Genomic DNA, 25351 nt, shown 5'->3' on the forward strand with positions numbered 1-25351 from the left:
TCCAAGCAATGCTTCTTTAATGTTGTTAGGAAGGGTGACATCCCATTTCTACCGCGCAGGGAGGAAAAATGACAATGCTGGGCTCATGCTGCTGAGAGAAACAAGATAAATGGGGGGCTGGATTTGCAAAGATCACTCGAGATAAATAAACAGGAGGGGAGTGAGGCAGCACAATATGCCTGGGCAAAGTTTTGTGCACATCAGCTCCTGTCACAGCTTGCTCTTGGGGTCATCATTTCCTTGAAAGCAGCTCAGGTTCTGCCTCTCCTGTATAAGAAACCAGTCAAACATGCCTGCCCCTGCCCCACGTTTCTCCACAACGTGAAACAAGGACCTCTGAATTCCCAAACTAATGGGAGTGATGGAGCGGGTTGTGTAGTCAGTGGTCTCAAGTGAAGAACAAGTGGCTGCAGAGTAGCCAGCTGGCAGGCGAATTGGTCCGTCCATCCTCTGACCCGCAACAAACAGCCAAGATCTTGGACCTAAAGGGATGAAGTCGAGAACTCTTCCTCCGACGGTCAAACCAAGCCAGGAGGACAGCAGGATTGCATAGATGTATTTGGCCAGCAGGGAGTCCAAGACCAATGGACTCAATGACCTGGGCAACTGCAGAGCATTAAGCAACTGCGTTCCAGGGGAGGTGAGAACATGCCAAGCATGGAGCCTTCCAAGAAGGTTCAAAGAACATTTTACAACCGAGCCCAAGAGCTCCCTTCAAACCTGTGCCTTTCCACCTGAAGCGCTGTTTCTCCTTTCCTCTCAGAGCCTTGTGGCTCTTTCTGGGCAAGGTGCCTTGCCTCTATATTGCCCACCTGCAAACCCCAAAGATGCCCATCAGGGTCCTCCTTCTCTTCTGTGCAGCGCATCCAACAGGTGCTGCACATTGTCGGTGAACTCGTTCCGCTTCTTTGCCATCCCACGGAGATTCACGGGTGCCAGGCTGGGGTGGGGGGGCTGGTAGGTGTGGGGGCACCAGATATTGCTGAGGAAGAGCCAGGTGGCATCTGGGTCCATCTGCATCAGGTGGAGGAAGACGCTACAAAACACCAAGACAAAAGCAGGGAGAAGTTGTGTGAAAAAGGTGATATTCAATGGGCCCCCCTCTATGCCTGGCTAAATCTGGATTTGACCCATGGGATGGGCTTCTGGGGAGACATTCGTGGCTTCGATAGGTTTTGTGGGTTTTTTGGGCTCTGTGGCCAAGTTCTAGAAGAGTTTATTCCTGACGTTTCGCCAGCATCTGTGGCTGGCATCTTCAGAAAATGCTAAAATGGAAGACAGTGGGGTGTGTGTGTGTACACGTGTACACACACACACACACACACACACTGTGTCACTCTGGGTATGAGATATATACCGTATACCCCACTCACTTCCATGCCAGTATTCTCTGAAGATGCCAGCCACGGAGGCTGGCGAAACATCAAGAATAAACTCTTCTAGAACATGGCCACAGAGCCTGAAAATATCACAAAAAACTATGGATGCTGGCCATGGAAGCCTTCAACTTCACATTCTTGGCTTCTGTTTCCTACCTGCAACTCCAGTCTTTCAGGGCAGAAGCCACAAAAGCCTGCTTCAGTATAAAAGAGAGAACTAAGGAGGGGTCTTTGTGTAACCCTGGAGACTATTTTAGAGAGCAGCTTCCTTGGACAGCGTCTGAGGAGGTGGGCTGAAGTCTACAAAACTCCTCTGATGCTGAAGCTGAAATGAATGGGTTAGTCTTTAAGGTGACACAGTCCTCCTTCCTTCCTTCCTTCCCCTGAAGACAGAGAAAAAACCGTCCATGAACATGCCATCACCCAATTTGTGCAAAGTGAAAAACCACTACATACACACACACACACACGCACGCCTTGCCATTGGTTCCATCCACAACTCTGGGCAGGTGAATCTGCTCCAATTCTGCATTGAACAACTGGCCCCTCCAGTCCAGCAGAGACCACTGCCCTCCCCTTCATTGGTTCCCAAAACACCACAAGTCCTCTAAGGCAGAGGTTCAGAGGATGCTCACAGCCCCAGGATCAGCAAGTTGAAGGAGGTGGCTTTGGCAAGATCCTTCCAAATTCCAGAGGAATTGGCTAATAGCTCCCATGTCAGTTTGGCAGCAAATCTCTTTTGGGTGTTGAGTAATATTAAGAGAGCTATCTCAAGTCCTGAATGACCGACCTAAATACCCCCAGGGACCATGTACTAGTTCCCATCTGATACTGGAAGCTAAGGAGGGGCAACCCTGGTCATCCTTTGGATGGAAGACCACCAATGAATAGCAAGTGCTGCATTCTAAGTGCTGTAATACCAGGATGTATTTCAGAGGAAGGAACTGGCAAACTACCTCTGAGGATTCCTTGCTAAGAAAACCCTCTGAGAAGTTCATGGGGTCACCCTAAGTCTCACCTGCGCCAGCCTTTGCTGCAAGACTGACTCAAGAAATAGGCTTCTTGGTTGCTGCTCCCAAGTGACTCGATGCAAAGGCTGTATTGAATTTGCAGGAGAACAGTAGACCTAATATCAAAAATATGCCCCAGGGCAAGGGGGCTACAGTTGTTGCCCAAGAGAAAAGGGGGCAGTAGCCCAAAAAAGTTTGGGGACCACTGCCCTAAAGGAACCAGATCCCACCAGTACTTGGAAGCTAAAGAGGATCAGCTTCAGTTAGGCCTTGGATGGGAGACCACCAATGAAGACCAGGTGCTGTAGGCTGTATATCAGAGGTAGGAATTGGCAAAACCACCTCTGAGTATTTCTTGCGTAAGAAAACATGGTGAAATTCATGGGGTGTCCATAAGTCAACAAGTGACTTGAAGGTACAGATACACAGACACACACACCCATTGCTTTGAGTCCCAGGTTGGGGAAAAGGGAGGATAAAAACAAATGCAGAAGCAGCAAGATTTAAATGCCCAGCCCAGAAGGATGACAAGGCTCCTGGTGCATCTCCTTCAGTTTTCCCTCCCTGCGCTGGGTGACTGGACCAGGCAATGAGGCTTCCAATCGTTAACCGGTGTGATTTATCGCGTGTGATTTATCACATCTGTCCTGTGCCTTTGCTCAGCTCTCTGGAGAGAGTATAATCCAGAGAAATTGGCTAAACTGAAAAATGGGCCACTGGCGCAAGGCCTGGAGTTGAGCCCTGTGGCATTTGAACCCAGCTCTCCCTGGCAGATAGCCAAACCACCATTCCATTCCCTGCATATCATACTGGCGCCTGGATGGCAGATAATCAATTATAGTCCACTCCTACAAAGAAGGCTGCTAGTGGATATAAATATGCACACAAAATACTACTACTACTACTACTACTAAATTAACTTTGAGACCTGTCTGTCTGTCATCTATCTATCTATCTATCTATCTATCTATCTATCTATCTATCTATCTATCACAGTTCACACATACACACACACACATATATATCAAAGCTAATGATACTTAAAGTTCGCAAAGAAACAACTTTGAATCTGGTGTAATATTCCTTTTGTTTTGTTTTCCCAAAAAACATACCTTTATTATTTTTAGTACAGTAGTACACTTTAAATGTTTTTACTGTTATTGCTATTTGTTTTAACATTGGCCTTTTGCAACCTGTAACTATATTGGATTTGTTTTAATTTGCACATCAGCCCCCTTGAGTGCAGCGGTTTGAGCATTGGTCTAAATGGCCCTTGTGGCCCCTTCCAGCCCAAAGATTTTGTGGCCCAACAGACTGGACCAGAGACCCTTGCAGTGCCTTCTCATAAACAGCGCATCCTCAATCCAGATACACATCCTCAAGCGTGACATGTTTATAGGGTCTATTAGAGAGTCCCTCTCCCTCTCAGCATCTGCCATTCCTGATAGATGTGGCTGTTAAGACTTCTTCCTAAGGCCAGTTATTTTAGCCTTGATCCTCGTCTGGATTTTCCCTCCCTTTTAAATCACAACACTTGGAAGAACAGATTGTGGCTGTTTCTCCTTCATCCTAGGTTGCTCTTTAGTCTTGCCTTTCCCAGGTGCCCTTAAACGTTGGGCTTCCAGATGTTCGGCAATTTCCTCCAAAACGGGTGCAATGCTTCTCTGCATGGCTACACAGTGTGCAGTCCCAACTTTTACTTACGCAAGGACTGTCTTACCTTTCTCTGCTCTCCATCTGCTAGCCAAGGCCCACTGTGGGTTGGCTGTCTTTCCATTAAACAACCTTTTTCTTGATTCTGTCAATAAGGATTTCCTTCCTTTCCCATTGACTGGATGACCTGGGACCATTTTGCTGCAGCGGAGGCAAAACCCTGTCCATCTGCTACAGTTCAATCAATGCTAAAGGAAGCCAATTCATACTGACTTGCTTTGCATTTTCTACATTCAATCCTGAATGACTTGGGAAGGCGGCAGCCCTGCTCTGAATTTTGCCTTCTCATTAAGATCTTGCCTCCTGATCCAGTCTAGCCTTGATACCTATCAGACGCCAGGCACCGGTGTCCCTTTGGAGATGGGATTTCAAGCTGCAGCACCTGAAGAAGTTGAAATATGATAAAGTAGTATAAATGATTCTTAATTTTTATTTGCAGGAACCTGGGGAAGAATAGGTGAGAGGCAGCTGCCGCCTCCTACTTTTGAAAGTTGTTTTGTAAGTCTACAACAAACACAGACTTGGTTTACCGTTAGTTTAATGTCAGCTGCATTCTGTATCCCAGTGGTGGCAAAACCTTGTGGGTGGATGTGGGGCAGGATCCTCTGCTGCAGCGGCATCCCTGTTAAGAATCCTAGAGTTGGAAAAGACCCCAAGGGCCATCCAGTCCAACCCCATTCTGACATGTAGGAACATACCATCAAAGCACTCCACGGGGAAGATGGTCATCCAGCCTCTGTTTGAAAACCTCCAAAGGAGGAGATTCCACCACACTTTGGGTCAGGATACTGCACTGTCAAACAGCTCTTAGTATTGGGAAGTTTTTCCTAATGTTGAGGCAGAATCTCTTTTCCTGTAGTTTAATCCCATTGCTCTATGTCCTGTTCTCTGGAGCAGCAGAAAACAAGCTAGTTCCTGCTTCAGTGTGACACCCCTACAAATACCTAAACAGGGCTATCATGTCACCTCTTAACCTTCTCTTCTCCAGGCTAAACATACCCAGCTCCCTAAGTCATTACCCACAGGGCATGGTTTCCAGGCCTTTCGCCATTTTGGTGGCCCTTCTTTGGACACGCTTCAGTTTCTCACCGTCCTTTTTGAATTGTGATACCCAGAACTGGACACAGTATTATTTCTTTAACTTGAATCCATTGCTCTGTGTTCTATTCTCTGGAGTAGCAGAAAACAACTCTGCTCCATTCTCAATGTGACATCCTTTCAAATACTTAAATAGGGCTACCATGTCACCTCTTAACCTTCTCTTCTTCAGGCTAAACATCCCCAGCTCCATAAGCCACTCCACATTGGCCTTAGGACTTTCTAGACCTTTCACCATTTTAGTGGCCCTCCTTTGGACACATGGCTCCAGTTTCTCAACATCCTTTTTGAATTGTTTTGCCCAGAACTGGACACAGGATTATTCCAGGTGGGGCCTGATCAGAGCAGAATAGAGGGGCACTAGGACTTCCCTTGAAGTCTGTGAATGGTTCATTCCATATGAAAAGGTTATAACGACTGCTCTTCCTTGACTCCGATTGTTGGCTAATGGACAAACTGTAATTTTTAGAGAATAGGATTTCTTGGTAAATTTAGTGTTAGTATTTTCTTGTTGTATTGATTGTAAATTGTACTAAGTGTCTTTTAAGGTAGTAATCCGTGGGAGAGGCAGGAGGTATGAATAAATTACATTATTATTATTATTATTATTATTATTATTATTGTACTTGTTTTAATTTGTTAGATGCTTTAGTATGTTTTTAGACTGCAAGTTATTTTTTTAGTGCTTCCTAATTTTAAATTGTTTTCATCAACCCATCCTACCCGCTTCCCAGGACACAAAATGATGCTGAGAGTTCACTTGGTGTTACTGGTACTTTGCAGACATGAGAAACTAGAGAAGCAGAGACCTCTCTTGCACAACAGATTAGACAAGAGATGCAACTCTGCTCAACTTATTGGCAGTGGCAGAGGTCTTTGGTCACTGGGTGCTGCTAGGCCATGATGATAGTTGGTGCGAAAAATGGCTTTGCCTCTCCATCTGCCTTGGCGCATGTCAGAGGGGTCCGTTTATGAGTGAGCCCATTTCTAAGGAACAGAACCTCAGGGATGCAGCCAGTGTGGACAGCTTAGCCAGATCCCAAGTGGAAGATTATTTTGGTAATCATTTTCATCTCGCTCCATATATTTCATCTAAGTCCCCTCCACTTCCACCAAACATCCTTGGGTCCGGGTGAAGCAGGTAAAGGGGATGCTGTGGCCGAGATCATACTAACCGACAGACATCCTTTCCCAGCCCATCGCAGCCTCCATTGATAGCCCAGAGCCCTCTGAGGCTGGAGGAGCAACTTGATTTCTGTACTGTTGTTTCTAAATAAAATTGCTCTGACAGTTTCCAAGCAACCTCGGTTTCCATGGCAAGAGATCCTGGGCTTAATCCAGGATGGCATGGTTATGTCTGTAGCTGTTTGGTTCAAGTGCAATTTGCTGGCGATAGATAGCTAAATTAACAGACAGATAGAGGGACAGTCAGACTGATGGCAGATAGAGGGTACTTTTTGCTTTGCAGCGTTTGCTGCACCCCAGGCCACAACTGGAAGAGACAAAGTGGGATTGAGAAACGAAAGGGGCCCCAACCAGATGCATAGAGGGACCTGGGCACTTTTGCTTTAGTGCCAAAAGACAGCTCACAATCACACGTCCCTCGGCAGGGAAGAGGCCAGAATTTTGTGACAAGCTTTCTCAGGCTCCAGACTACTTAAAGAGCCTTCTCTTCCAATATGGAAGAGCCCTATCTGGGCTCCAAAATCTTCAGCAAAGACCCTTCTCTTGCTTCTGCCACCTTCACAGAAACATCTGGCAAGGACAAGAAACAGTGCCTTCTCGGTGGCTGCTCCAGTTTTTCTTTTTTGCCTTTTTAATGCATTTGCTTTCATTATATAGATAGACTCACCACATCATGAACCAAATTTTATCAACAAATCCCATCCTATTAACAGAGGTATGAACAAAGGCAGTAGCTTCATGGAAAACTATGGGTATTAATTCAAGAGTCCTTGCAACTGCACTTATTCCAAAAGGAATCTTCTCAGAGGGAATTTTGAACCCAGTGAAACAAACTCTGGATAAACAGATTCATTGCTTTCACACATCAACACGAACGGACCTTTGCAAAGATCAGAAAGACCTGTATCATCTTATGCCCCCCTCTGAAAATTTAGGGCAAGGGAGATAACTCGCATCTTCCTGCAGCCTATGGCATTCCATCCCACTCCCACAACTGTACAAAAATGCTTTAAAGCCTGAAGCTTTAATACCACTTGCTACTGCATCTGAAGAAGTGGGTTTATATCCACAAAAGCTCATGCAAATACAAAAAACAGTTAGTCTTAAAAGTTGTGCCACATTTCTTTTTCTCTTCACTTCCTCTTTTTTATGCTGCAAAAGACTAAACAACCTCATTTTAATAATAGTTTTTTTTAGTGACATCTTTTTGTATTGGAGCTCTGTGCATTTCTTTCACCATTTCTAGCCTGTCTTCTCCTGATCGCAACAGTCTCCCTTTAGTCCTCTTGGCTTCTAGGGAGAGTTCAGGCTTCATTTGCCCTTGGACCCATTTATTGGTCTTTTCTCAATCCATGCATCTGCAGAACTCTTCTCTTGCATCACACAAGAAAGCACCTATTTGCTTTCTTTGCTGTCCAGCTTTCACAACCATAGAACATAGAAAGAGGAACCATCCTAAATTTAAGGCCCATGGACCATCCTAACTTTAGTATTCAATGATATTCTTCTACTCTTCAGGATCTCGTCCTGTTCCTCCAAAGCTGCCCTTCCAAGTCCTAGTCTTCTTCTAATTTCTTGACTCCAGTCTCCGTTCTGATTAATAACTGAGGCAAGGAATACAAAATCCTTTCAGCCTCTTAATGGTCAATTTTAAAGTTATGTAAATCATCTGTGGTCATTACTTTTTCTTAACGTTCAACTGTAACCCTGCTTTTGCACTTTCTCCCTCGACCGGATATAAATATTCACGTCTCCCCCAATATCCAGCCATCTCAGGTCAATATACTATTTAAATAAATTGGGAGCCATTTAAAAGAATAACAATTTTTACAATGTAAAAGCGTATTAAATCATTTATCCTTTAAACAAGACAATTTAAAACCAGTTAAAACAATTTAATTGCTCTACACTAGCTTTGCTCTGACCTTTTCAAAAGCAGGCCTTTCTGGAAAGGGTAAGTTAAGCCATTTCACTGGAGTAAAGGCAGAGCAAGGCTGGGACACAATGTCTGTACTTCTTGGATGATGGTGATAGCAGGCTGCTATAGATATTTTTAAGATAGAGACAAGCTTAAAAATACCAGAATGAACAGACAAGGAACAAAAGATTTAAAGGGAAGGTAAAAATGTTCAAATCTAAGAAGAACATCAGCAGACTTAAAATACTTCCACAATAAAAGCAAGAAATAGAGTAAAAATACTGAACGCTTAAAACACAAAAGGAATTGTACACAGACATTATAGTGTTATATGGTTTCCTGGTATTCTGTTTCAAGGTCCCAGCATTTTAACTCTTGTTCTATTCAATCTGTATTTATTTCTCTCCTATATATGTGTGTGTGTGCTCATATTACAACTGGGCACTGTTATCAATATAAGAAATACATTTACAAAACCAGTCCAATTACACTGAATGCCAGAAACAAAGATCCACTTATAGCCTATCATCCCAAAAGGCTGTATCTGTTTTGCTGGAGGTCCATGGGCAAAGCTCATTTCTGAAGTAAATGTCATCAAGGGGCACCGTATCGTTTCAAAATTATCCTCTATAACCTCTGCTTTTGCTTCACAAATTTTAAAAGCCATTTTCCCCATCAGGGCCAGCATCCAATTCAAACAATTTCCTTGTTCCTGCAGTTAAACCATTTAAAGATTACTGACATTCTTATGAGACTTTACCATTTTTACCTTTGTGCTAATTCTGCATTTCCTTGTCTGTTAATTCCAGGAGCCTTTTAGATGAAGAATATTATCGGTGGATCAGTTTTCCTGACCATTTGGGTCTGCCCCAATTTTTTAAAAGTGGAAAATCAGAAAATAAGCATTTCAAATGAAACAATGACATATTTTGTATACCGAATCCCCCTCTCCCCCCCAAAAGTCGTCAATCAGAATATCCGCACTTCAAATAAATTACAGTTGTTTCCTCTCTTTGATGGGTTTCTGCTGGTTGTTGTGAAATTAAGGTTTTAATTCCCCCCATCTTTCCTTAAGGATATGTGGAAGATTTCATTTGCGATGTGGTGCTGGATACCATGGACTACTAAAAAGACCAATAAATGGACCCTTGAGCAAATCGTCCTGACGTCTCCCCGGAGGCCAAGAGGACTAAACTGAGACTGTGGTACTTTGGCCACATCAGGAGAAGACAGGACTCACCAGAAAAAGACGGTGATGCTTGTAAGGGAGAAGGCAGGAGGAAATATTTCAAACAATGCTGCACATGGAACAAGGTTTGTACACAGGAGTGCAAAGAAATGGGTCACTTTCTCAGCCCCCAATGTGGGCAATTTTGGAGTATGTCTGATTTTGGAATTCTGGATAAGGAAGACTCCACTTGTACTAAGAAGGGCTGCAGAACTCATCTTTCTGGTGGCAGAGGCCAAACTCACTACAGTCATCAAAGGCTTTTCAAGGCAAAGAGCTTTCAGAAGTGGTTTATCATTGTCTCCTTCTGCAGAGTGCTAACAAGAGTTAGCTAAATGCCACTGCTTTTATCTGCCTGGTAGTTCCCCTTCCAGTTCCTCCACTGCCTTCAACACAGTTCTCTTCTGCTGATGTGGCTATTACTCTCCAAAGAAGATGAGTGCTTCTTGGGGTGCATCCACACTGCAAAATTAATGCAGTTTGACACCACTTGAAGAGCCATGGCTCCATCCTACAGAGTTCTGGGATTTGTAGCTTTGTCAGGCACCAGCAGCATATGGCAGAAAAGGCTAAAGACCTTGTGAAGCTACCAATCCTAGCATTGCATAGGATGGTACAATCACACTTAAAGTGCTGTCAAACTGCATTATTTCTACAGTGTAGACGAACTCTGAGTCTGGTTTCTCTGCTTTGAGCATCCCACCTTGGTTGACCCCATTCAGAGTCTAGACCAGTCATTCCCAAACTCTGGCCTTCCAGGTGTTTTGAACTTTAGCTCCCAGAATGCCAGACCACTGGACAAGATGGAATCAGTAGTCTGGACACTTGACAGAATCCAGTCTCCTGATGGCATCCCTCCAACCTCTTTGACACACTCAACCAAGACACAGATAGAGAAGGGGGAACCACCAGTCATATGTTGTTTGACCCTTTCAAACGGCACAATTTACAGGGTTAAAACCATCCAAAATTCATTAAAAGGCAATAATAATAATAATAATAATAATAATACAAAACAGTGCACCATTAAAGCCCATAAGCAGTCAATTCCTCAAAGCCAGTTGAAACAGGTTGGTTTTCACTTGGAAGAAGAATAAGAGCAAGGAGGGAGTTTCAACATATATGGCATGAATGCATGCCTATCTTTTTCCTCATTCTTAGCCCTCTGCCTCACATCACACTCTCTCAGCCTCAGAGGGAGGCAAAGCAAACCCCCTCTGAACAAGTCTTAGCAAGAAAACACCCTAATAGGTTTGTCTTAGGCCAGCATACGTTGGAAAGGACTTGAAGGCACACAACAAGCAAAACAGCAACAACAATTTTTCTCACCATCCCTTAAAAAAACAAAAACCAGCCCCTGAAGAAGCCTGTAGAAGCATTATTTGGCAGATATGCGGTGTGCTAATTTGAGAAATAAACGTTCTTTGTCCATATATCCTGAGACTCAGGGTGCATCTCCACTGGACAAATAATGCAGTTTGACACCACCTTTAGTTCCATCCTACAGAATCCTGGGAACAGTCGTTTTGCAAGATCTTTAGCCTTCTGTGCCAAAGAGTGCTTCACCAAAATACAGATCCCGGGATTCTATAGGATAGAACCTACAGCAGTTAAAGTGGTTTGAAACTGGATTATTTCTAACAGTGAAGATGCCCTCTCAGCCTCTTACCTTTTATTTCAGATTTACCAGACAACCCCACCCCTGATGCTTCCAGCCCCTTTCCCCATTTCATGTCCTCTTGTGTAGTTATACAGACCTGCAAGTGGAAGGGAGATCTCCAGCTTTGCTTTAGTGTGGAGGGTGGGAATGAATTAGAGCAGATGCCTGACTGCCTCCCAGCTGGCTATGAATAGGAGAGGAGACACACAAGACTTTGTGTGTCATGTGTGCATTTGTGTTACCTGCAAGCAGCCTCCTGGAGCCTTGCTGGCTGCTTGGCACTCAGGTAGGGCAGGCAGATGTTCGCCACTTTGTTCAGGTCGTTCTCACCTGCAGAGAAGGAGAGAAGGAAGGGTCAATGGGAAGAAGGGGGCACGATGGCTAGGTGGTCCTTGTGGTCCATTCCAACGCTAAGAGAACAAGTTCTCTCTGGGCCAAAATACACTGCAGAAATAATCCACTTCGACACCGCTATAACTACCCTGGCTCAGTGCTAGGGAATCCTGGGAATTGTAGTTTGTGGTGGCACCAGAACTCTGTGATAGAAAAGGCTAAATGTCTCCCGAAACTCCAGTTCCCAGAATTTCCTAGCATTGAGCCAGGACAGTTAAAGCGGTGCCAAACTGAATTATTTCTGAAGTGTGTACTGGCCCTGAGAGATTGGTAGATTCTCCATTTTGGGAGGTCTTTGAACAAAGAGTGGACAATCGTCTTTCAGGAGCGTTTTAGCTCTGTATTGTGTATTTATGTGTGTATGTGCCTTCGAGTTGCCTGTCTGCTTATGGCGACCCCATTGATTTCGTGGGGTTTTCTTAGGCAAGGAATCCTCGGAGTGGTTTTGCCAGTTCCTTCCTCTGAAACAGAGCCTACAGCACCTGGGATTTTGCTAATGATCTCCCATCCAAATACAGCCAGGCCTCTATATCCATTGAGTTTTCATCCATGGCTTCAAAACAGTGTTAAAAAATTAATTCCAAAAAGCAAACCTTGTCTTTGCCATATGATATGAGGGACACCATTTTACTATGCCATTGCATTTAATAGGTCTTGTTCATCCATGGACTTTGGTATCCACAGGAGGTTCTGGAACCAAACTTTAGTGGATACCAAGGGCTGACCTTGCTTAGCTTCCAAGATCAGGAGGGATCTGGTTCCTTTAGGGCAGTGGTTCCCAAACTTTTCTATGCCCCACACCCCTAAGAAATGTTTGATTAATTGATTAAAAAGTAATGTCACATTTGAAGAGGAAGAAGTCAAATTTTGAATTTTAAAAACATAAATTGAACCGCATACAATACTGCAGGTGAACATTCTGGGGTTTTTTAAAAAATCTTTTAACTCAGTGCATAAAATGCAAATCTAAACTGAGCAATTAGATTTTAATTTATATAGGGAAAAAAAGAGTGACGACTCATGACTTGCCACTCAAGGACACAAGACACTCTTTGTTGCACCCCCTGAAATTCTAGCTGACAGTCTTTGGGAACCCCTGATTTCGGGTATTTACTGTATATACTCATGTATAAGTCTAGAAATTTAGGTCAAAAAACTGACCCCAAAACCCTGAGTCGACTTATCCACGGGTCAATATAAGTACTGTATCTGAACTCTTATTAAAAAGAAGGAAACATCCCCTGGTGAAAGAGAAGAGTACAATGGGTCTTGGAAGCACCCTCTCCTCTCTCATCCATCAGTCTTAAGGGTGAGCACAAAGAGCTATGTCTGCTGGAATCTGATAAGTTTTTGACATTGCTTTGCATTGCTTCATCCTTTAGATCCTTTGCTAAGTGCCCCTAAGTTTTACCCTCAACCTATCCATGAGTCATATCAAAATCCATAATCTTGGCCCCAAACACTGCCATCAACATATACATGAGGTCGACTTATAGTCAAGTGTATATGGCATTTATGAATGGCAGAGGACTGAACTAGGTGACCGTTTTGGTCTCCTCCCTCTCTGCTTTCCAGAGCACTACTACTCACTGAGGTCCAGCGCCTTGCAGAGAGAGCCCAAGCCCTGGAGGACAGCAAGCTGCAGCTTGAAGGCCAAAGTGTGGCTATAGATGGGTCCAGCCCGGGCACTGACCGGTGCCTGGTTGGCAAGAGAAGTTGCCAGCTTGGGCAAGATGTCCTTGGAGAACCGCCGCCTCAAGAAGTCGCCACAGTGGGCTCCCAGGGTACACAGCACCTGTTGAAATCCACACATACACATTACAGCAGACTCTTAGACACACACAAGAGAAAATCTACATTTGCTCACAAAAAGAGGCACCGCAACAGAGGGTTGCAGCATGGAGGATTCTGGTTCAGAGGTCCAGCAAGCCATGTCTCCTAAGCCATGTCCCTCCCTCCAGTCCCCATTTTGGGTCTCTCCCCCACTTTCCAAAGCAAACATTTTGCATCACACCTACATGTTGAATCCTGACTGAGCTGGCAAACAAGTGTACCACCCTCAGCCTCAGTTGGAAGGGTTAGACCAAAATGGGGAAAGGTCTGGAAACCTTGCCCTATGAGGAGCAACTAAGGGAGCTGGGGATGTTTAGCCTGGAGAAGAGAAGGTTAAGAGGTGATATGAGAGCCCTGTTTAAATACTGGAAGGGATGTCATACTGAGGAGGGAGCAAGCTTGTTGTCTGCTGGTCCAGAGAATAGGACCCGGAACAATGGATTGAAGCTAAAGGAAGAGAGATTCCTAAACCTTAGAAAGAACTTCCTGAGGGTAAGAGCTATTTGAATGCTGAAAATGCTGCTTAGCCTGTAGAGACCAGTTTAGGGGCTTCAATTCATCTTCCAGAAAGTGGGGTTTGTAGATCCTTTTTGTGTGGTCTACCAGTCTTTTTATTGTGCTCCTTTTTTGTCCTGGGTGATGGTTGGAATTTAAAATGGTTTCCCTCATATAAAATGACAAAATTTTACTGCAGCTTACTTTTTGGAATTTATATATATTTAATATTTTCAAGCCATGGATGCTTGAATCCATGGAAAACGAACCTGTGCATATGGAGGGCTGACTGTGCTTGCAAGCTGGGATAGATTTGCATTCCAAATACATTCACATTCGGCTTCCTTTTCCTCTGCTGCTGCTGCCATTTGCTATCAAGCCCTCTTCAGCGCCAGGCAACCTTATGAATGAGAGACTTGCAAGACCCCCTGCCACTTAAGGAAAGCGCTTTTGCACACTCAGAGAAGCAGCCACGGCTTCTCAACTGGCTCAGTCCACCTGCACTGCAGTCCCTCCTCTTCAGCCCCTGCCTTCCATTTTGTCGGTCATTATTCCCTTCTCTATTGAGCCATGCCTCCCCAGAGTATGCCCAATGTACAATAGTCTCAACAGACAGGTCTGCTTCGAGGGAGAGGTCAAGCCTGACTTACTCCATGACCCATTTATTGGTCTTTTCTTTTGGTGGTTCACGGGACCCATATAACTCTCCTCCAACACCACATTTCAAAATGAGTTTTCTTCCTGTCATTCCTCTCCTAAGGTAGCAGATTACAAACCAGAGGTACAAGTTTATAAAAATGGAGAAAAGAAGGAAGATCCAAGAATGGAGAGAAGCGTCCTTTTGCAGCTCTTTACACACACACACGCAACTACACTGGGCAAAACCAGCTTAGCCCCTCTTCACTTCCCGCATCCATCTGCACAAATTTGCGTGTTCTCCCAATTCATCACCAGCCAGGGTCACTTTTTCTCTCTGCCCATAATCTCTTATCTCCCTGTACCATGTTTCGCCTTTATCTGGAAGGCTGCGGGCGACACGCCAGTCTTGCAGCCTGCGATAATAAATACACCACTCGCCAAATGCAATGTGGAGCAACCGCCATGCGAGCTGGGAGCCTGGTGCAGAAGAAAGGGGCAACATAACACGATGGTTTCAATGCTAGAAAGGGATAAATGTTGAAGTGGGCCCCAACTATTGCAGTGACCCAGTATTTCTGCACAAGCCCAGCTGTGAGGATGAGTCCCTCTCCAATGCTCAAGTCTCCTGCTGTGCCTCACTTTTTTTTGCAATTGAAACGGAGGCAACCATCAAAGGGATGCTTATAATTAAAAAAGATCACCTTTCCTGCTGCTCAGCAGTAGGCTATCTCAAAATTGCTGAGAGGGTTTTAGTAATGGATTCTCCTCCTCGCTCTCGCTGTCTTACTTACCCACCCTCATCTTAAAATCCAGCCTAGTCCTTGAGACCGTTGCATGAGTTTTGCCTGCCCACTCCAGGATTAAGGCTGGGCAGTGCTCCCTTTTGCCTTTCTGTACAAAATCCAGCTGTAATGGTCAAACTATTTGCACTTCAAAAGCTCTCCTGAGATTAGGGATGCCATATCCCGCCTGGGGGCGGGACTTTCCCAGTTTGGGGCGGGTCTGCATGGTCCCGCCCTGGCTTGGCTCCGCCCCCGGGACCCCCCCCCCTGCGACAGATGCCAGGCAGGGAAAGGAGCCTCGCATGAGCGAGGCCCGTTCCCTGCTTGGCCTCCTCCGCCGAGGGAGGCGGCCTGGCTCTGCTCCCTCTTTCCCGGCCTCTGTGAAGGCCAAGCCTCCACAGAGGCCGGGAAAGGGAGCGGATTCCTTCTCCGCTTGGGCTCCGTGAATGGAGCCCAAGCGCAGAAGGAATCCGCCCCTCAGCGAGGCTCTTTTTCAAATGTAGGACCCCCCAAAAAATAGGTCCTACATTTGAAAGTTTTGTCCTACATTTGTCCCGGTTTGGAGGCCCTGACTAATGGCAACCCTACCTGAGATGGGATCTAGGCCCCAGACTCAGAGGCCAGAAATATGGAGGCAGTCTTCTTGAAGCAGGGCTGGGCATGCTGTGGGGTATTTAGCACGTAGGGATGGAAAGTCATTTCCAAAAGAGTTTAACTGCTTTGTTTTAGCTAGATGCTTTTGCCTTATAACTCCTTGTCGTCGTATTTTATGTATGAGGTTATACAGGGAAAGTTGTTATTAAGAAAGTCCACACACTGAACACACAACAGAATATAAAGCAAGTATATGTTTGATTTGAATAATGGCATGCTAGCTGCAGAACAGTTTTTGACTTGGCACAGAATCTGCAGTGCCTTGTTGCATACATATACAGTTGGCCCTCCTAAACCACATTTTTGTCATCCTTGGGAGGGTCTGGAACTGAACCCCCAAGGATATGAAGTATGCATTCTGTGTGTGTTGTGTATGTGTGTGTGCTTCCTCTCTCTCACACACACATACACACGTACATAGCATAAGCAAAACATTTCATCTTTAGCTATCGAAGAAGGTGGAAGACAACATTTTGCTCATGTTATATTTTTCAGCCCTGTTTGTTAATCACTTCAATCTATCTATCTATCTATCTATCTATCTATCTATCTATCTATCTATCTCTGCATCCTTTTGAGATCCAGGACAAAAGTTGTTGGTTTGTTTTTCAGTTACCTACACACACACACACACACACATACACACTGCTGTTGTTATGTGCCTTCAAGTTGTTTCCATCTTATGGCAACCCTAAGGCAAACCAATCCTGGGGGTTTTTTTTAGCAAGATTTGCTCAGAGGAGTTTTATGTTTGCTGTCTTCTGAGGCTGAGAGAGCGTGATTTGCCCAGTGGGTTTACATGGCTGAGCTGGGATCTGAACCCTGGTCAGCACAGTCATATGAGTTTATTGCACTGTGGCTAATTTCGGCATTAAAGAGAGATCAAAGCGCATTTAAAGCATCTCACAAAATAAAGCGAAAAGGGTGAGTAAATGCATGGATGATTATCACACACAATTGTGCAAATCAAGTGATATCGGAAACACATTCCTGCTGAAATCCCGCAAGTAAAAAGATGTGCGTTAATGCTACTCTGTGACCACTGTAATGGTGGGTTTTGTGCGACGTCATGTGAAATCTTTTCGCATAATTACACAATTTTTCCAGGATATTCATGGGATAAACTCCTGATCTCCTTTGTGTGATAAACTCTAGTCCAACACTGAAACCACTACCCTACACTGGCTTCTGTCTATACATACCTATGCACATACATATATACTCTTTTTAGTTCTGTTTGGTAATTAAGTCAATATACACATACATAAACTACTAGTATACATATAAATAGATGAAAATGCACTCCACCATCAGAAAGGATCTGGATATGTAACAGTGGGGTGTGTGGATGCTAGGAGCTCCAGTGAGAAGCAGAGGTGCAAATGGGGGCCACCATCCCAATTTGCGAAAGGCAGCTCAGGCCCATTAAAGTAGAGCAGAGAGCGTTGCCCCCCACTGCCTGGAGAAAGCCCAGGGCCTGGACAAGGAAACCTGTCCTTCCCATTGGCGCTGGGGGCAACTGTGTTGGGATTCTGGTTTGGCTTACCCTGAAGGCTCTGAGTACAGCCAAGGGGTCATCGTTGGTCAGGCGGTGAACAAGAGGAGGCCATGCCCGATGTGCCAGAGGGAGAAGGACATTTTCATGAGCACCAAGCACCATCACACATAATTCCAGGACATCCAGGACCTGCCAAAGGAAGGAGGCAATAGCAAATGGAATTAAGGCTGCATCCACATGGTGCAAGTAAGCTGTGAAAGGCTTAACAACAGTATGTTAACTTATATACTGATTATGCGTATGCACAGGTTACATACTTATGTTATATAAGTCTCTACTTATGTAAAGATATATAATTACACACATATATACACATATATACAGAAGATTATATATAAATATATACTGTATATGCATGGATAAGAACAATCTTAATGAAGAAAGACCAAATGGGTTGGGAAAATGTGTTGTTGTTGTGTATTGAAGATGGTATAAGGCAGTGGTCGCCAGACTGTGCTCTTCAAGAGATTTTGGACTTCAGCAGACTATTGGCCAAGATGGCTGAGGCTTCTGGGAGCTGAAGTCCAAAATCTCTTAAAGGGCACACTTTGGGGACCACTGGTATAAGGGAAAGGAAAATCTATGGGCTACAGATAGGTTTTAATTAAATATTAATTAATTAATTTATTATTTGTTAATAATAATTTACATCAATTCTCTCCTCCTCCTCCTCTGCCTGGCCCTTTCCACAAGAGAAAACGGAGCAGCGGAGGAGCATTGCGAATGTTCACCCATCCCCATCCTCCACCCAGCCTTCTCCTCAGGAGAAAGCCAAGCTGCAGAAGAGCCTTGCTTGGCAAACTTTTGCCCGTCTTCCTCCTCTGCTGCCTGGCCTGCTCCTTGAGAAAAGGCTGAGCAGTGAAGGAGCCTTGAAATCGTTCCGCATCCTCATAGGTCACCCGAAATCCTTTGGTGGGCCACAAGCAGCCCCCGGACAATATGTTGTGCAGGTCTGTCATAAGGAATAGTTTCCAGACCCTTCACTTTTTGGTCACCCTCCTCTGGACACACTCCAAGTGACATTGTTTGACTGGGCCCTGGGTGCGAGAGAGCTCCTGTACCACCAGATCAGAGGCAGGAAGAATCACAGAATCATGGAGTTGGAAAGGACCCCCAAAGGCCATCCAATCCAATCCCATTCTGCCATCCAGGAAGGCACCATCAATGCACCTCTGACAGATGGCTATCCAGCCTGTTTGAAAACCTGCAAAGAAGGAGACTTCACCACTTTCTAAGGCCACAGCATATTCACAGATCTTACTGTCAGGAAGTAAGAGCAGCCATAAAACTGATAGTGGATTCACTGTCTCCTCCGCCCCCCCCCCCCATGACAACAAGCAAGACAGGTCTGGGAACTAATGAGTTTGAGATAAAGAGCTGAGTAGCCTCCTATGAGGAAAAACTGGAAGCATGGATACGAACAAGCTACTCCCTCATCCCCAATGATGTGCCAACCATTTGGGTGCCCATTCTATGGTCAACACCTGACTAGTGTACAGTGGGCCCTTGGAATCTGCTGGTTTGGTTCCAGGACCCCCCATGGATGCCAAAATCAGTGGATGCTCAAGTCCCATTATATACAATGACATAGTAAAATGGGGTCCTTTATGTAAAAATGGCAAAAAACAAAGTTTGCTTTTTTTTTTTTTAGAATTTATATATTTTAAAAATATTTGCAAGCCATGGATGGTTGAATCCATGAGTAAAAAATCTGTGGATGAAGATGCCAGACTTTACTTGATTTTACAACTGCCTGAATTTCCCCTGGGAGGTCCCTCTGGCACGTTTGCTCCAAGGAGTACCTTCAGTCGCACGCAAAGGCTCTTGGCGGAGAGTAAGTGGACACATCTCTCCGTCACATCTTTGGCCATCTGGGCATAAGGTGGCAACTGGCTCTGCTCCTCACAGGGGTCCTCAGCAGCCTCGGATTCGCCAACTGGCACTTGCTTTTCTGTAGAATTAAAAAAGGCAGAGAAGTGACCACTGCAGCCACCAGCCACCATGGGGCTGCATGTACACCCATGCGTTGATTCAACAACCTCAGTCATGCACACAGTAACCAGACGAAGGGCCACCTGTTTTCCTCTCACAAGGAGCTGCAGAGAAATTCTTTGCCCACCCAGAGTCATTTCACTGTCTGGCAAAGACCTTTTTTCATTCTAGCTAGCTTTAGGGAACTGTTTTAAAAGCAAAGGTCACTGTGCTGTGCTACATGTGCACCTTGGCTTTTCAATCCCTTTGAAATTGTTTTAACCTTATAGAGAATGTACTACTATTTCTGTCTTAAATTTGTGAATGTTTCTAATGTTTCATGCTTGCATTTCTTTTTTAAAATCTTCCTAGCTGTCTTGAGTTCTAGCTTTGGGACTCAAAGGAAGGGGATACTGTATATACTCGACTATAAGTCAACCTCATATATAAGTCGATGGCAGGTTTTGGGGGCAAAATTATGGATTTTGGTATGAACCGTGGATAGGTCGAGGGTAAAACTTAGGGACATGCAACAAAGGATCTAAATGATGAGGCAAAGGAAAACAATGCCAAAGAACCTACAAAATTCTGGCAGGCATAATGGTTTTGGCTCACACTAAAGGATGGATGGAAGAGAAAGCAGAGAGAGGTCAGTGCTTCCAGGATAGATTGCAGGGATGGTTCTCTCTTTAATAAGAGTTAAAGAGTTAAAGTATAGTATTTACATTGACCTGTGGATAAGTTGATCTAGGTTTTTGGGGTCAATTTTTTGACTAAGATTTCTAGACTTATACATGAGTATATACAGTAAATAAAATGGACAAATAAGTATTAATTTCTGAATAAATAAAACATACAAATGAATGAGTAAAATGAATGCACACTCATAGTGGAAGGGGAAGGGTGTGATCCCATAGGCCCTGGGTTCAAATCTCCTGGGATCCTAATTTGATCCTCTGGAATGTCCCAGGGAGGTAAATGCTGGTCTCCTCATTTGGGGATTCTCAACTTTTTTATGGGTTCTCTCTCTCTCTCTCTGCCATTCTTAGGAAATAGAGTTGTCAGATGAAATACAAGGACAGGGCTCTGGTATCTTTAATCATTGTGTTGCACAAAAAAACACCTGCTGAAATCCCCTCTGCTACTCAACTACAGTGGGCCCTTGCTTTACGTGGGGGATCCGTTCCGGACCCCCCCCCCCCAGCATAAAGCAAATGTTGTGTAAGCTTGAGCCCTATTATATCCAATGGGGCTCAGGCTTGCTGCATGCACCCCCGTGGCTATGCGCGCCATTTGTGAGCCTCATTAGATTTAATAGGGCTTGTGTGCCGTGGGGCTCATGCCCATTTTCCAGGCGGCTTCAGCATATGCTGAAAGCCGCCTATAAGGAGCCCGCGTATGGCGCGGACTCACTGTATTAAAGGCACAGCAGTCCTGTCTTGTATTTCACCTGGCAACCCTAGTAGAAGTCCAAACACCTCCCATAAGGCTGAGCTGGGCTAAAAGAGGTTAATCATCATAAGCATAGACCAGTAGTTCCCAAACCTTGGTCCTCCAAGTGTTTTGGACTTCAGGTCCCAGAATTTCTGAATGTTGGCCCAGCTGGCTGGAGCTTCTGGGACAAAACACATGGAAGTACGTGTGGGAATCACCAGCATTGACCCTTGTATGTCCAACCAGCAACCCAAAAGTTTTGCAGCTGCACTGACCTTGCCCCTCATCCTCCAAATCAGAGATGTCACCCTCTGCAATCCGCTTCTGCTTAACGTATTCCTGGAAAAACTCCTCCATCTCCATTGCTGTTGGGGGCTGCAGGGCAGGCAGTTTCTCTTGTGGCTGGGCTGCCCCCAACAAAGGTCCACGCTCTTGCTCCCAGCCCTTCCTTGCTGGATGCTCCACCTTGAACCAAGAAACTGCCAAAAGAGAAGTGGAAAGGATTATGGCCTCAACCATACCTAATACTAGACACAAAAAAGGCAGTCCTAGAGCTGATCAGCTCCAGTTCAAATAGAAGAGCTTAAACTAGCTACGTTGCTACAAACAAGACTAGCTGAGATTTTACCTCAAAGTGTTCAGAGCATAACACAACCCACACACAGCTCTGTGAATCTCCCTGCCCAACACATAGGACCCAGGAGTACTACCACAGACATACAATAGCAGGGTGAGAAGAGAGAGGAAGGAGACAACCAAGCAGTGTCTGTCCCTACTACAGTTCTGAAACTGGGGGGAGAGAAATGAAGGGTACATCTGGGCCATAAAAATAATGCCTTTTGATACCACTTTAACTGCCATGGCTCCATCCTATAGAATTCTGGCATTTGTAGTTTGATGAGGCACCAGCACCTCTAGAGAAGACTACCTAGCATCTTCATCAGCGTGTGCATGACCCGGAGGAAAGATGAGGCCCGGTCACTGTGGCACTGGTCAAGCTTGGTCAGAATGTCCTGAACCACATCTTCTACCAAAGGCAGTACATTGGCGTCCGAGTGCCGGAGCATGGCCTCCAAGACCCGTGAGGCATGGAGCTCATGTGCCACATGGCGCAGGTGCAGGGAGATGCCATTCACCAGGTAGTCAGCGTTCTGGTTGATGAGCTCAGGGACAGAGCCGTAACCGCAGGCGAGGCAGATCTCGGCCATGGTTCCCCTTGCTGTCTGGCTAATGAGCAGCGTGGGGTCTCCTGCCTTTTCCAGAACTGGGTACAAGGTGGAGAGCAACAGCAAGCGGAAGTCCCTCTTGAGCGCTTGGGCAAAGCAGCCTATCCCTTCTAGCTGGATGCAGATTTGCCAAATGTTGCTGTTCATGGAGCGGACCGTGGGCTTTGGGTCCAATGGAGGAAGGGGCTGGCTGTGCGCTTCAGATGCAACAGCCAGAAGCCCAGAATATTTCATAGCCAGTTCTGCAGCAGCTTCTTCACTCTCCATGCTGGTGATCAAATGCCAGTTTGCTTGGTCGACGTACTCTTCTAACACAGACGTTATGACTCCTTTGAGATCCTCAGTGCCTAGCACTGCTTCCCGTTCTTGGAGGCCATCCATCTCTAGCCCGGCAGCTCCCGCAACTAGTTCATTGACAACCATGGCAGTCTGCTTTCGGTACAAAGCCGACTCTCCATAAAGCTCCATGAAATGGTCCACAAGCAAATAGATGTTCCCATAGTAGCCAAGAACCCGGCAGATTTGCTGAAGGAGGGGCAGGATCCGATCGTCTGTGAAGAACCGGAAGTACTTGCTGTGGATGCTATGATTAGTCAGGTCCTCCAGCCCTCCAGAGCTCCAGCGCTTCTCTTCCACAATCTTCACATCTCTCACATCCAGCTCCAGGACTTGCACCAGCGCTTTGGAGAGACGCTGGAGGTGGGACGCAGAGTTGAGGACGACACTCACCTTGGGTCCCAGCAGCTTCAAGTAGCCGAGCAACAAGTTCAAGGTTGAAATCTTGCCCTGGTCATCCTGCGAGTTCATTAAACGAGGAAGAGCAGTGGCCAGGGAGTGAAGGTCTTCTGAAAGGACGTCGGTGAGAGGCCTATTCTCAGCCACCATGCCCTGAACTGTGATGCTCCTGAGGACCTCATTGCTCCGAACCTGGATCTCCGGCCTTTCGTCATTCACAAGACTCACTAAGGCTTTCAAGAGTTCGCCAACTGATCCCACCAAAGATCGGCTGCATGTCAACATCAGGAGATGAACTGTTTCGACCAGCTCCTGCCTAACTTTCCAGTGAGAGTGGACAGAGGCAGAGGCAACCACCTTCTTGATAAGGATGGAGAGTTTGGCTGCAGTACCTTTGGTCCATTCCAGGCCTCTGTGTACCACAAGCTCTGATATTCTACTCTCCTCCAAGGTTGGCTTCTTCTCCTTTTCTGGAGGGATCTGTGCCAGCTGTTTGTCGGCCATGACCAAGCTGATGGCTTGAGAAAAGACCCTGAGGGCTGAGATGACCACCATATGGCCTTGCTTCATATCGCCTGTGATCATCTGAGAGAGAGTAATGGACATTCCAGGGAGAAAAGAAGCAAAGAGATCCCCGCATTGCTTCTTGTCATCCTCATCCAAAGGCCTGTGATACTCCTGGCAGTCACACTGCAAAATAAAAGCCCGCAGGCATTTTAAGGCAGCAAGCTTGATTTGCCTGGCTTTTTCCTCTTTGGCTAAGGACAAGAGCAAGGACACAGCAAAGCCCAAGTGGGGAAGGTTGGGTGGCTGGTATAAGGACATGATCACATCCCCATAGGCTGAGTGCAGCAAAGCCAGGAGGGCCTGGATCACAGAATGCTTTAATTCCTCTGACAAAGGGGCCAGCTGGCGTGGAGCGGACGGAGACGCCAGGCACATGCAGAGCTCAGAGAAAAGTTCCAGGAGGAGGCCGGGCTTCTTCACGCAAGTGGCCGAAAGCACAAAGGTGACACACTGTACCACACTTTGGACCACACGTTCCTGCTTGGGCCCTGGAGTCTTGAGGGTGAATCGTAAAGGGAAGAGGACGTACTCCTGGAGCTCCTGCAGGGCAGAGTCGCTGACCGTCTGGAGCTGGGCCTGGAGCTCCTCCACGTTCTTCACTGTCTGGACTTTGGTCAGCTGGACACAGATGGGGCGCAAGGCCCCAAAGGCCTCCTGAGGGGTGTCAAAAACAGCCATGGCCCAGTACTGTCACTCTCTTCTCAGGCCTCTTCTTCAGCCGTCATCCTGTGGATAGAAAGACAAAAAAGAAGTTCCATGAGAGCAGCTCAGTTTCATTCTTCTTATGGTGCCCTGGCTTGAGCATTGGACTAGGACTCTGGAGACCAGGGTTGAGATCCCAGTTCAGCCACATAAACCCACTGGGTGACCTTGGGCAAGTAGCACTCTCTCAGCCCCAGAGAGGGGCAATGGCAAAGCCCCTCTGGAAAAATACTTGCTAAGAAAACTCATGACAGGCTGGCCAGATGTCGGAAACAACTTGAAGGCACACAACAACAACAACAACAACAACAACAGGAAGCACTCATTCTCACAATTCTGCAACTGTAAATCTTTGCAGGAACAGCTAAGCCCTGCAGCACTTTCCTCGCTGGTTGAAAACACTTCTGCACAGTTGCTGGTCACCATTTGTCCTTCTGGAGAACTGAAGTCTGGGAGTCACTGTTTTAAGTCCTGAGCTGCTTTGAGTCTCAAATTTGGAGGAAAAGTGGGATACAAATAAATACAACTAATAATAATAAAAATCATAACACATATTACATCAATTATTATTATATATTATAACATAGTATAATTCATGTATTTAATAATAATAATAATAGTAATAATAAATTTCTTGTACACACATAATCCCAAGGGCCCCTGCAACTCCCCTCCAGGTGGAAATAACTGGCCCTTTAGGCCTCGCCACGCATGATGGGCTAGGAATTTGGGAGGGGATGATGGGAGCTGCAATCCAAAAGCAGCCCCTGGAGGGCTCTCCTTCACCTGTTTTTACCTCCAGGGCCTAAAAACCCACCAGGGACCCTCCATCCTGCTCCCCAGGACCCTGGGGACCCCCTTTACCTTCTCCAGACCCCCAAAAAGAACCCACGAGGGAAGACTCAGCACCAGCAACAGCAGCCAGCCACATGCCGGAAGTAAACCTGCCTCTTTCTCTGGGGCGAAATATGTCCCGCAGGGAAACAAGGCGAACAGAGGGGGCGAAAAAAGTCTCACTTGGCAAGACTGCGCAGGCGCAACGACTGAGCCTGCTGCGCATGCGTCAATGGCCGGGTAGGCCTCAGCAGCCGAGCCTTTACTCCGAAAAGCCCTTCTTCTTGCTCGCTCTTAGAATGAGGCGCTGGCTTTCCCAGAGTTCTTTTGTCCCCTC

At 45.8% G+C, this 25351-nt stretch overlaps 1 protein-coding gene across 3 annotated transcripts; it reads right to left on the minus strand.

The window, feature by feature from the left end:
* Nucleotides 1–25320, minus strand: TTI1 (TELO2 interacting protein 1). 3 transcript variants are annotated; one of them, XM_089513418.1, is made up of 8 exons: nucleotides 25045–25320; nucleotides 21879–24204; nucleotides 21226–21429; nucleotides 19348–19496; nucleotides 17534–17674; nucleotides 13175–13379; nucleotides 11434–11521; nucleotides 1–1036 (listed from the first exon to the last, which is right to left on the minus strand). In XM_089513418.1, exons 2-8 carry the CDS (start codon nucleotides 24154–24156, stop codon nucleotides 835–837), a joined length of 3267 nt encoding a protein of 1088 aa, XP_089369544.1. In that variant the 5' UTR covers nucleotides 24157–24204; nucleotides 25045–25320; the 3' UTR covers nucleotides 1–834. The 3 variants fall into 3 exon arrangements, 2 of the variants coding, with proteins under 2 accessions (XP_089369544.1, XP_089369545.1); XM_089513419.1 differs by lacking the exon at nucleotides 25045–25320 and adding an exon at nucleotides 24513–24622; XR_016280363.1 differs by lacking the exon at nucleotides 13175–13379 and having other exon boundaries at nucleotides 948–1036.
* Nucleotides 25321–25351: the final 31 nt, after the last annotated feature.

This window comes from Sceloporus occidentalis, unplaced genomic scaffold, assembly GCF_023333645.1.
Source record: "Sceloporus occidentalis isolate IW3139 unplaced genomic scaffold, rSceOcc1.0.p SCAF_3, whole genome shotgun sequence".
Taxonomy (NCBI): Eukaryota; Metazoa; Chordata; class Lepidosauria; order Squamata; family Phrynosomatidae; genus Sceloporus; species Sceloporus occidentalis.